The sequence below is a fragment of the Sarcophilus harrisii genome, chromosome 3 (assembly GCF_902635505.1).
Source record: "Sarcophilus harrisii chromosome 3, mSarHar1.11, whole genome shotgun sequence".
In the NCBI taxonomy this organism is placed as follows: Eukaryota; Metazoa; Chordata; class Mammalia; order Dasyuromorphia; family Dasyuridae; genus Sarcophilus; species Sarcophilus harrisii.
In genome coordinates, this window is record NC_045428.1 from 459,136,193 (window position 1) to 459,148,282 (window position 12,090).

Consider the following 12,090-nt stretch of genomic DNA (forward strand, 5'->3'; position numbering starts at 1 on the left):
CTCACATCTCTTCAATAATCTAGTTGCCCTCTTAGACATTCAGTGTCTGATCAATCTCCTTTCTAAAATGGGATGTCCAAAGCTGAATATAATAATCTAAGTGTGGGTAGAGTTAACGTAGAGTACTGCTTGAGGTTATGTTCCTCTTAATTAAGTCTAAGATAGCAATAACTTTCTGGATGCCATATTACATTGACTGACTCAATGACCTTATATTCTAAAATTTGCCAAACGTTGCCAGATTTTATCTAGCCATGACTATTCCATCTTGAACTTGTGGATTTTTCAAAATCAAGTGTTAAGAATTTATAAAGATCTCTATTAAACTTAGTCCAATGTAGTTAGCCTAAATGGCAAATTATTCTTTAACTAGCCTTTGCTTCTACCACCAAAAAGGCTTTAAAAGTCTGTGGCCTAGGAAAGCCTTCCTAATGTGTTGAATTAAGAAGGAAAGAAGGAATGCAATAAGCACAGCATCTGAATTGGAATCTGGCATATAGCTTGCTGTTTCTACATTCCTTTTTCAGAACAAATTTCAATCTTTTAAGCACATTATTCTGTATCCCTGCAAGGCTTTCTGGAATGGTTATTAAAGTTTAGGGTAAATTGATATTTTGAAAATTTCACAACTACTAGTCAATTTCTAAAGGACTCTGAAATGAGAGCTAAAATCGAATTTCAAGTAATTGGCCTTTCACAAGAGGACATGGCCCAAGTGTATTCAGACACTTAATAGCATCACAGTAAAACACAGATGGTTAATTTGCAGACTCGATACTTCTTTGAAGGGAAGGAATGGAGAAAGCAATTTTTATTTATTGCAACTAATTGAGTAAAATTTTGCTCATAGACACAACCCGTCAGTCCTTCATACCACCAGACATGTTCCAGATGCAGAAAAGGTAGTTTTTGCCTGTTTCTGAGAGGCATGTGCTCTGATTTCTACCTACAATGACTCATGAAGAATATTAATGAGGGAAAGAAATTAGCAGCTTAAAAAAAAACTTGCCTTGCCCTTAGTGAGTTTATAGTCTACTAGAGATAAGCTTCAATACACAATATTGGTTAAATGTATTAATTCCAATCTTCCCTATTTCTGTCAAAGTCACCACCATTATTCTAGTCTCTTAGGTTTGCAACCTAGGCATTTTCCTTGCGCTTGACCTCACCACACACAACAAATTAGTTTTAACATCCAGCATTATTTTTCCATTTTATTCCTTCCCTCTATTCACATGGCTACCACCTCAGTTCAGACCTAAGTTATTGCAATGGTCTCCTAAACCTGCCTCAAGTCTCTTTCCTCTCCAGTTCACGTGTGTATTGCTGCCAAAATACTTTTCCTTAAATGGAGATCTGACCATGTTTCTCTTCTATAACAACTGCCTGAAGGATAAAACAGAAACTCTGTTTACCTTTTATAACTCTTCATAATCTAGGCCCAACCCTTAATCCCACCTTTACCATTTTTGGTACATTACCATTTTTGTACACTGCAGTCAAGCCTGGAATAGATTCCCTTTTTCAACATCTTTTAGATAAAGTTTTTCTTGATCCCACATATGGTATGCTTTCTACCTGCCCAACAATCTTGTATTTATATTCATGCTTTTTTTTTTTTATCAATTCTGTACATTTTTAAATATGTTTGGACAGCTAGGTGATGCCCTAGATAAAGCACCAGACCTGAAGTCAGGAAGATTCATTTTCCTGAGTTCAAATCTGGCCTCACATTTACTAGCTGTTAACCTTAGGCAAGTTACTATTTGCATCTGGAAAATTTCAGTCAGCTTTTATATGAACAATGGACCTCCCACTTTTGTAAATCTGGGCTGGAATAGAATCAGCATCTGGTGCCTTACCACACAAAAGTAGCCTAATAGTATTCAAAACCTCTTCTTAGGTTGGAACTTTGGCTAGGGAGTGATTGATTTCAACTTGAGGTAAATAGTCAATATCCTCAGCATTGATAATGGTCTGTTGAAAACACTATGGAAGTATTCAGCCTATCTCTGGCTATATTGTTTGAATTCCAGATGTAGGCTTGCCAATATATATATATTTTATGGAGCACTCACAAGATGGTCAGAAAAAGTGATACAGGGACATTCTTAAGGTATCTCTTAAAATCTTTAGAATCAACTGTATGACATGAGAGACACTGGAACAGGACCACTCAGCATAATGTGCCCTCATCTGAGAAGGTGCTGTGCTCTATGAGCAAAACAACTGAATTAGACCTAAAGAAACATGAGATGCACAAAATTAGAAGCTACCCCAAATGTTCATATAGATTATTTGTGTCCGACCTGTGGCAGAGCATTCTGAGCTTGTATCCATCTGATCAGCCACCGTCAGACACACTAATTCAACTCTAAAATAGTGATGTCATTTTCGTCCTCTTTGAGAATGAAGAACAACCAATCAACCGTTTTCATAATTTCCTCATCTGTAAAATGAGCTAGAAAAGTAAATGGCAAATCATCCCAGTGTCTTTGCCAAGAAAACCTCAAATGGGGTCACAGAGTCTGACATGACCAAATGACTGAACAATTTATAATATGTACTTGTTTCCTCTTATTATAATGTAAATTCTTTTGAATTGGTTTCATTCTTTATATTAAATCTCTAGTGCCTAGCAGAGTATCTGGGACAAAATAGGCACTTAAAGGTTGACAGACTGAAATTTACAAAACAAAGATACAAAAGGTTTGTGGGGAAAGTGGTATTACTAATTACTAATTACTAAGATCAAGAAAGGCTTTCTGGAGAGAGATGCATTAGTATTTAGCATTAAAGAATACATAGAAATTTAAAGAGTTGATGACCAAAAAGGAAGACGGTATTTTTCTACTTTGCACATGGCAATCCTCACACCTCTACCACTTTCAAGATGCTAAGCCTTCTCTTACGATGTCTTCTTGTTTCATAAGCCTCCTCTTCTATAGCTAGGCTCAGCCTGCCTGACAGAAACTAATAATTAGCTAATTTGATAACTTTACTAATGTGCTAAGAAGTAAAATAGATAGGAATTTTTCAAGGGCCCTCCTCTCTGACTGCTGGTTATCCATATCCATTCAACAAACTAAAACTCTTGCAGAGTAAAGCTGTGGCCCAAATTCTTAAAAGAAAAACATATCCATAAGCCTGATTTCACATAGCACATTAAAATTAGAAACGCTCTTTTTATGCAGTATCTCATTTGAGCCTCACAAAAGCCCCTTGAGATGGGTACTTTTTTATAGGTCATTCCTGGTATGGTACTTTTACCAATCCAGGCTGAACCTACTGTCTTAGAGAATTGCCTGGGCATTAATATAGGAATTTAGGTTTATGAAGTCTTTATTTTACAAAAGACATATATATGGGAAAGATGCATGTATTATTAATAATGTTCATTTTGTAGATGAGAAAACTTGAGGCTGGAAAAGATTTAGTGACTCATCTTTGATCACATAGTATCAAAGGCTAGATTTGAGTCCAGCTCACACATATCCATTCTTTGACTGTTTCTCTACCTCAAAGCAGAAATACTGAATGGAGCCTTATATAGGCAACAAATCTGGAAACCTTATAAAAACTAAAATAAAACATGACAATACCTCCTGCACATTGTTGCTAAGTTAGAATATAGTCTTCTGACCCCCCCCACCTTCCTCAATTTGCCCTCCTTTTTATCAACCACCCTTTTTTACCCCTTTCTCTCCTACTTTTGCCATTCCTTCTATCAGCTTCTCTTTTTCTTTCCCTTTATCCCTTCTTCTACTTCCCTATAGGGTAAGATAATTTCCTATACCCAACTAAGTGTGTATGTTATTGCCTTTGAGCCAAATCGGATGAGAATAAGATTCAAGCAATGCAAACCTTGCCCTCCTTTCTTTCCTTCTTTCTTTTGTGCCACTTCATGTAATATAATTTATATTATTCTGCCTCCCCTTTACTATTCTCCCAATACAATCCTTTTCTTCACCCCTCAATTTTTTTTTAAAAGATCACATAAAGGTCAACTTATAACTACACACTGACCTCTGATTGCAAGAGACCTGAACAGTTTTATCTTATGATACCTTTAAAAAGGATGTTTAAGCTCTTTTTTGGGGGGCTTTCAGGCAATCCAACAATTCTTAAAAATTTTTTTCTGTTTCATCTGTTTTCCAGATCAATAATTTTTTCTATGAAATTTCTAATATTTCTTGTTGCCACAAGGAGTCATTATCTTTATTTGGTTCATTCCAATTTTCAGAGATTTTGCTGTTTGGACAAGGATTTGTACTTCTTATGCCAAACAATTCATTCTTCCCAACAGTCTACTCCATAAAGAATTCCTTTTAAAATTTTCTTCCTCAAGCTAATTTCTATAAGTTGTGTTTTTTAATTTTTTAAATACTTTTTCTCTTCCAGTAATTCTAATTGAATTGATACACAAGTAATGTTTTTCTCTGAGACATGCAGATGTTTTGGAGTCATTCTCTTTTTCAGGGTTTGTGTCTTGAGTGACCTTTATCACCATAAAAGCTTTAATAGTGGGATTCTTTTTAGTTTGTTCATTCTTTTAGACTACTTCTCTACTTCAGACTTGATGTTAGGGCAAGGCTGTGTACACTTTTAGAGGGAAGGTCTAGGGTGGTCCTGCTTCTGCTTTGTTGAGAGCTGTATCATTCTTGATTCTCAGGCACAGGCTGAAGATCTGCAAGCCTTCAGAGTTCCCAAAGTGTCCTAATCTAGGGTAAAGTCTACTAGCATTGCAACCCCTTCCATACCTGGGTTTCATTCTGAGTAGCAAACAGAATAGATTCAATTGAATAGTAGAATTGGAAACCATATTTTAAGTCAATGAGAGAAAGTAGAAGCAGCAAGATGAATTGCTAGGAGTTTAGCTGTGAAAGTGAGAAGACATATAGGATGATAGCCTTATCATCCTCAAATTAAATGAAGGTAAGTTTCTCTGTTTTTGGTTTTTGTTGTTGTTTTTTCAAGAATGAGGAAGCCATATTTGGAGGCCTGGAAAAGAAATGGTAGATGAGGAAAGATTGAAAATGAGAGAGAAGACACTGAGGTACTGTGGAAAGAATACTGACTTTGAAGTCAGTGGACCCTGGTCATTCAGTCACATAGGCATTTATTAAGCCCCTACTACATGCTTAATTATTGTGCTAAATGCTGGAGATTAAAAAAAAAAAAAAGATCAATTACTCCTAACCCTGGAATGTACCATTGGGTGCAGATCTCTTCCTCAGTCTGTATCCTGCATCTGTGAGCAAGAACTGGGTAATGATTGACATTTGTCAAATAGGAACTGTTCCCCCTTCTTGCACGAGTTGCTGTGTTTGGGTACAGTCCCTAGGCACTAGAATGCTCTGTTCCTGTCCAAACCCTGTCCCTAGTGTCAACAAACTTCTAGGTCTCATTCCAACCTGTGTTGGAAAACTGGCTGTTGTTTATTTTTTTCTTTAATTTCCCAATTTCATTTAGTCTGGTGCATCTTCTAAATGTAGGAAGTCATTTTTGGGGGAGCTTGCTATATTTCTTCTTCCTACTATGCCATCTTGACTCTACCTCTGTATTTTCTCATATGTATAGTATTTGTTTCTCCTATAAAATATAAACTCCTTGTGGGTATGTTTCATTTTTGTTTCTGTATTCCTAGCACCTAGTACAGAGCCTAGTACTTTAAAAACCCATCAACTTTACAAATATAGAATAAGAGATATTAGTTAAAATGAAGTTCTTCTGAAAAGCACTTATGAATTTTAGTTGACTGCAAACTCAACATAGGAAAAGCAGCCTCCACCCCCACCCCCCCAAAAAAGAAAACAAGAAAACTAACATTTCTTGCAGCACCTATTCTAAACCTTCTTTGAATCATCCCTATCTATTTTCCTCTCAGCACAAATCATGCTTAACTTTAACCATTATCAAGAATATGGGCTTCTCCCAAATATATACCTGAAAACTTTCCCTCTCTGGACCCCCATTCTTTCCTTTGCTGTAGTCACCAAGGAACAGGCGACATTTGCCAATGTCATTCCCCTATTTTGTACATATGATCCTATCTTCTTGAGGAACTAGTCCCTTTGTTTACATAATTCCAGGTTTAGAGTTGGAAGAAGCCTTGAAACCTCACATGGCCCACCTCTCATAATTTTAGAGAAAGAAATTAAATCCCAGAGAGTTATATGTTTTGCTCAAGGTCACACTAGTAATGACAAAAGTGAACCTAGTTCTACTGACTCCAAATCCATAGTTCTTTCCACTGTATCACAAACTTTTTTCCATATTCAATTTACTATTCACTATTTACTTTCTATTTCCAAATTCATAACTGAAATTCCACTCACTCTATAATCCAATGATACTGCCCCTCCTTTCATTCTTTGGAAAGACTCTCCATCTCCTGACTGCATTTTTGCTGGCCACCCCCTATATCTGTACATAATTGTTTATGAAGTTGTTTTCAACATTGGACTGAGTTCCTTGAGAATATGAACTGCTTTTTTTTTTTTTTTAAACTCTTCAGCACTGAGCACAATAATTAAGCATGCAGAGGGACTTAATAAATGCCTGTGTGACTGAATGACCAGGGTCCATTGACTTCAAAATCAATATTCTTTCCACAGTACCTCAGTTTCTTCTCTCTCATTTTCAATCTTTCCTCATCTACTGCTTCTTTTCCAGACCTACAAATATGCCTTCCGCATCCTTGAGAAAAGCAACAACAAAAAACAAAGAGAAACCTACCTTCATTTAATTGGAGGATGATAAGGCTATCATTCTATATATCTTCTCAATTTCACAGCTAAAACTCCTAGCAAGTCATCTTGCTCTTTCTCTCATTACATTAATTTCTCATTCAATATGGCTTCCAATCCTACTATGCAATTGAAACTATTCTCCCTAAAAGACAATGACTACTGGCTTCTGGTTTTCTTCTCTTTCTTCTATGACTGTCTCCTCTGCTGGATCATCATCCATTCTCCGTCAAAGAGAATATCACCTCTTACCTGGGATATTATAATAGCATCTTAAATTGCTGGTCTTCTTCCAGGTTCTCCTTTCTCTAATCCAGCCTTCATTTGGATGGTAAAATAATTTTCTTAAGGCAGGTCTGACCATATCATTCACCAGATTTCTCAGACATGGATGTCTGGCTGGCTGAAAGCTACCTTTTTAGCTTTATTTCATGTCCATATCATTTAAGAATTCTGCCAAGTCTTCCCATTCAAAGTTTAACTAAGATGTGATCTCCATGATACCCGAAAAAATCCCCTCAAGTCTGTGCTTTCTTTCCACCTATTACCTTGTATTTTCTTATTTATGTATATGAACCCCATTAAACTGTAAGCTCTCTGTTGATAGGGATTGTATTATTAGTGTGTCAGTGACTTTAGTGGTGAGCAAGTAGAAGCATTAAAAAAATGCTTGTTCAATTGAAATAAATCAACGAAATAAATTGAAATGAAATGAATTTGCTTAATAGAAACAAAGTCAAAAATGAAAGAGATGAATACACTTTGTCCTTGTCAAACCACACATCAGAAATAGTGGTTTCAGTTTGAGTATCACATTAAAAAAACTTTCCTAAATTTGTAATTGTATCTAATTACTGAAAAATAGATTTTAATTGCTATCTTTTGTTTGTACATTGCTTAGATTTCTCCTGTATCCAGGTGTCACATTTTAGGGAGAACTATGATCTACTGCAACATATCCAGAAGGTCAATGTGCTAAAGGAATTGGGGAATGTTAAGCCCAGAGAAGAAAAGATCTAGGGTGCCATGATACTGCATTCAAATATGCGAAAGCCTGTTATGAGAAAGAGGGATCAAGAGGAAAAGTCTTGCTTTGGTAGAGTACATGGTTAGAAAGAAGCAATTAATATGCTGAAGTTTCAAAGAGGCAGATTTTGGCTCTGTATAGTATTTCCTAACAATGCTTGCTACCTCAAAGAGGTATAGGCTGTAACTTGGGAAATAGTGGTACTGAATACTCTTATCACTGGAAGTCTTGGATGGCTATCTGTGGAGATTTTGTGGATGAGTTTCTACTTAGGTACAAGTTGGACTACATAATCCCTTACATTCCTTCCAACTCCAACCACTTTTTGGTTAAGATAGTTTAAACTACGGGAAAAATTTGAGAAGCAACAGTGCTTAATTTAAAATTAAAAGCTTGATTTCATTTAGGCTAAAACATACAGAATTCAAAACACCTGAGAGACCATCTACTTTAGTTTTTTTCATTTTAAAGATAAAGAAATGTGAACCTTAGAAAAATGAAGTGATTTTTACTATTTTCACAGGCTTTTCTAGTCAATACTAGAACTCAGGTCTCCTGATTCCCAGTCCAGAGCTCATTCCACTATGACAGCCTGTCTCACTAGATCTAGTCCTTCAAGGCATTGGAGAGTCTTTTGTAATATAGGTAAAGAGAAGGAAATGAGCATTTTTAAGCATCTACTACATGCAAGGAACTGTATTAAACATTTTACAATATTATTTCATTTGATCCTCACAACTCTTGAGAAGCTGGTGCTTTTATCATTCCCACACTTTACAGATGAGAAAGATTAAGTGACTTGTCCAATAACTAGTAATTGTTTGAAGTTATAGTTGAACTTAGGTTTTTCTCACTCTAGGCCTAGTACTCTAGCCATAACACCAATAAACTTATAAGTCAGTTATAGATGTACTTCTTGAAAAGTGTTGTATTTCATCATTTTATACCAAAGCACAGTTGTGATAACAAAGTTCATGGATCATCCTTTCTCAGTGTAGGGTTACCCTGTACTTTAAGAAATCTGATTTGCAAAAATCTAGACTTTTCATAAGAAACCATGAGATGATTAGTCAAAAAAAATTCTTACTATTAAAAACTCTTGCCAATTACACTAGGACATCTTAAATGATTTGATTTACAAGCACTCAATTTATACACAGCTTTTTAGATGCATGCTTATTGTAAAAATCAAGATCCTCTTGCATTTCTCAAACTTTTCAAATGAATTACATCTCTATGTGAACATCTTATCCCTGATTCAATTTCAAAACATTCCAAAGTTTCTATTCTCTGGATTCTGAACCTTGGATTAAAAATGTCTCATGACGACAAAAACCATACATATCAGCAATTATTAATTCTTTCAAAATAACAATATATCCAAAGGGACATTTTAATCTCATTTTGAAGGCAGCTCCAACTTAACCTGGAAATTTGGCTAGATTACCATATATGGTAATATGGTCTCTACACACTGTAGTAATCCTAATTTAAAAGCCTGTGGAATCCTGTCCAGTTCCCACTGTCCTCAGTCTCAAATGCTTCTTACCTGTTCTGCCCCGGGTTGAGATCTCACAGGTTAAACGCTTGAAATATTCAGGAAGATCAGCATATTCATTTCCATAAGAGATCACCTTGATCCCTTTGTCTAGCATGTTTTCCCGGAGTTTTTTGAATTCATCCACATCTCCCCTCCGAACCAGCATGAAATGTTCTAGGTCAGATTTGTGCTTCACAGCCTCTAGGAAAAGGGCCTGGAAGGTGGTGTCATCTACAGTCCAGCCACAACCCAAGAAAAGGAATGACTTGTTTTCATAGAGTTTCTGAATTTCTCTCTAGAAGGAAGACATATATAAATGAGTATCTGATGACAGCTGAGAAAAAATGTCTCATACTAAAAACAACCTGTGACCCATGTATTCAGACTGATGAAAAAGCATAATTTATTAAATAAGACCAGACATAAAACTAAAGATAATGATTGGTTTTCTGTGAAAGATCTTTACCTCCTAGTTATTTGGAAAAATGGTATTTTTTTTTTTTTTTGGTTAGTATAAGGCTTTCTTTCGAACTGACCTTCCTCTATAGACTGTCTTTCCAGGGTTTGTCTAGCACTAGGTTTCTTTTACTTTATATTCTAGGGCTGTGAACACAGAGATCCTCAAATAATAAATGCATTACAAAGGTAAATTAGGTATTTTGGGAAACCAAACAGCTGGTTAAGAAGATAGTATCTAAGAATAAGATAAGGATTTTTCAAATACTGTATTCCTGGTCAGGGTCAGAATACATCTAACAAGTACTGGTAAGAATGTATTTGCCATGAGTTTAGTGAACTTAATCAAAATGGCTATAAACTGGAATAGAAATGAGAAGAAAATGGGTTACTTATAAATAGCAAGCTGAACCACAGAGAGGAGCTATAAGAAGATGAATAGCACTAAATTTTCTTCATAGAAGAAAAAAGATCTAAGAAAGGAGCCAGTAATATAATTGTGGTGTGAAAAGTAGTATATACTATATGATGACCAGTTCTGATGGACCTGGCCATCCTCAGTAACGAGATCAACCAAATCATTTCCAATGGAGCAGTAATGAACTGAACCAGCTATGCCCAGAAAAGAACTCTGGGAGATGACTAAAACCATTACATTGAATTCCCAATCCCTATATTTATGCACACATGCATTTTTGATTTCCTTCACAAGCTAATTGTACAATATTTCAGAGTCTGATTCTTTTTGTACAGCAAAATAACGTTTTGGTCATGTATACTTATTGTGTATCTAATTTATATTTTAATGTATTTAACATCTACTGGTCATCCTGCCATCTAGGGAGGGGTGGGGGTAAGAGGTGAAAAATTGGAACAAGAGGTTTGTCAATTGTTAATGCTGTAAAGTTACCCATGCATATATCCTGTAAATAAAAGGTTATTAAATAAAAAAAAAAAAGAGAAAAAAAAAAGTACTATATACTAATATATAAAATAGGGATGTCCAGTAGGGGGAACTAGAGAGCTAATTCAAAGATGAAAAATTTGACTCAAATAGGAGATTTAGATTTGGTAGAATAAGAACCAAATCTAGACTGTGGTCCTGGAAGTGCATATCTTATTCAAAATGAATAGAATAGGTAAAAGGGAGTGGGGATTGAGTAGCAATATAAATTAAGAAAACTTTCTTATATGAGGAAAATCCAGGAATCAGAAGGAAGGGAAACATGGGCAAAGAACATTTATAGGAGAAGATCAGTGGGATCAAATTAGATCCAGAACTACTTGGGGGAAAACAAGGTACAGATAAGTAATTTAGAAAAGAGATTACTGTCGTGGAAGGCATGCTACAGCAGTCATGAACACTTCACAATTATCTAGATACCTGCCAAATCCCTCAAAGCAGCTAATAATATCTTGATTTACTTTTAAAATTTCAGATTTTGAATACATGATTCAAAAGAAATAAAATCTATTTTGTAATTGACCCTCATCTACACTGAAGAAATAAGCTGGTTGCTAGTATGAATGTGACAGAAGGGAATTTGGAAGGAAGTGACTATTTGTCTAGCCTTTGTGATAGAAGAGAAGTGGACATATAGAGTTTGACATATACTCTGGATTTCAGGAAAATAGATTCTGAACGTTCAGAGGCAGGATAGGCTCATGGAATTCTATAGGGGAAATCAGTTCAGAAAATAAATTCTGAAGACAAAAATGAACAATTTTAATGAGGAAGAAAGGAGAAATTGTACACAGAGACTAATATAGAAGCCCTAAGAATTTCTCAAACAATTTATAATTTTAAAAGAAATCTATAAAAGATGGAATCAAGGGCAGATAATGGAGGACAAATGGAAAAGTATGGTAATATGCTGAAAAAATAGTTTCAGGAACACTGAACTGCAGAATGAACTAAGACTAGTAAGGACAACTAAAGACAATAAACAATTTGTTTTTGAAAGTTGAATGGGAGGATATGATTGCTGATCAGGATACATGGAACAATACTGACTGATAACAAAGGAGGGGCTAATCAACTATTATTTTGCATCTGTTTTCTCTGCCAAAAATCTTTGGTCAGGAAAATACAGAATGCAATTAGTATTGATGGGAGACAGTGCTGAAGCTGAGTTAAGGGAAAGTAAGAAAGGATTACCTATTTTTGAAAAATTCAAGTCTCCAGATCACCATAGACGTGACCACTCTACGAATGTTAGTGAATTTTAAAAATAACTATATTATACCTTGAAATGTGCAAAGTGATTCATAGATGTTATCTCATTTGATACTGGTAAGATGGGAAAATTATAGACACC

At 35.4% G+C, this 12,090-nt stretch overlaps 1 protein-coding gene across 2 annotated transcripts in view; it reads right to left on the reverse strand.

The window, feature by feature from the left end:
- FAM118B (family with sequence similarity 118 member B) overlaps positions 1 to 12,090 on the reverse strand; it is a 93,033-nt gene that overhangs the window by 2,117 nt on the left and 78,826 nt on the right. For both annotated transcript variants that reach the window (XM_031960927.1, XM_031960926.1), the window contains exon 6: positions 9,326 to 9,611. In XM_031960927.1, coding sequence (XP_031816787.1) covers positions 9,326 to 9,611 — 286 coding nt within the window. The remainder of the gene's footprint in view (positions 1 to 9,325; positions 9,612 to 12,090) is intronic.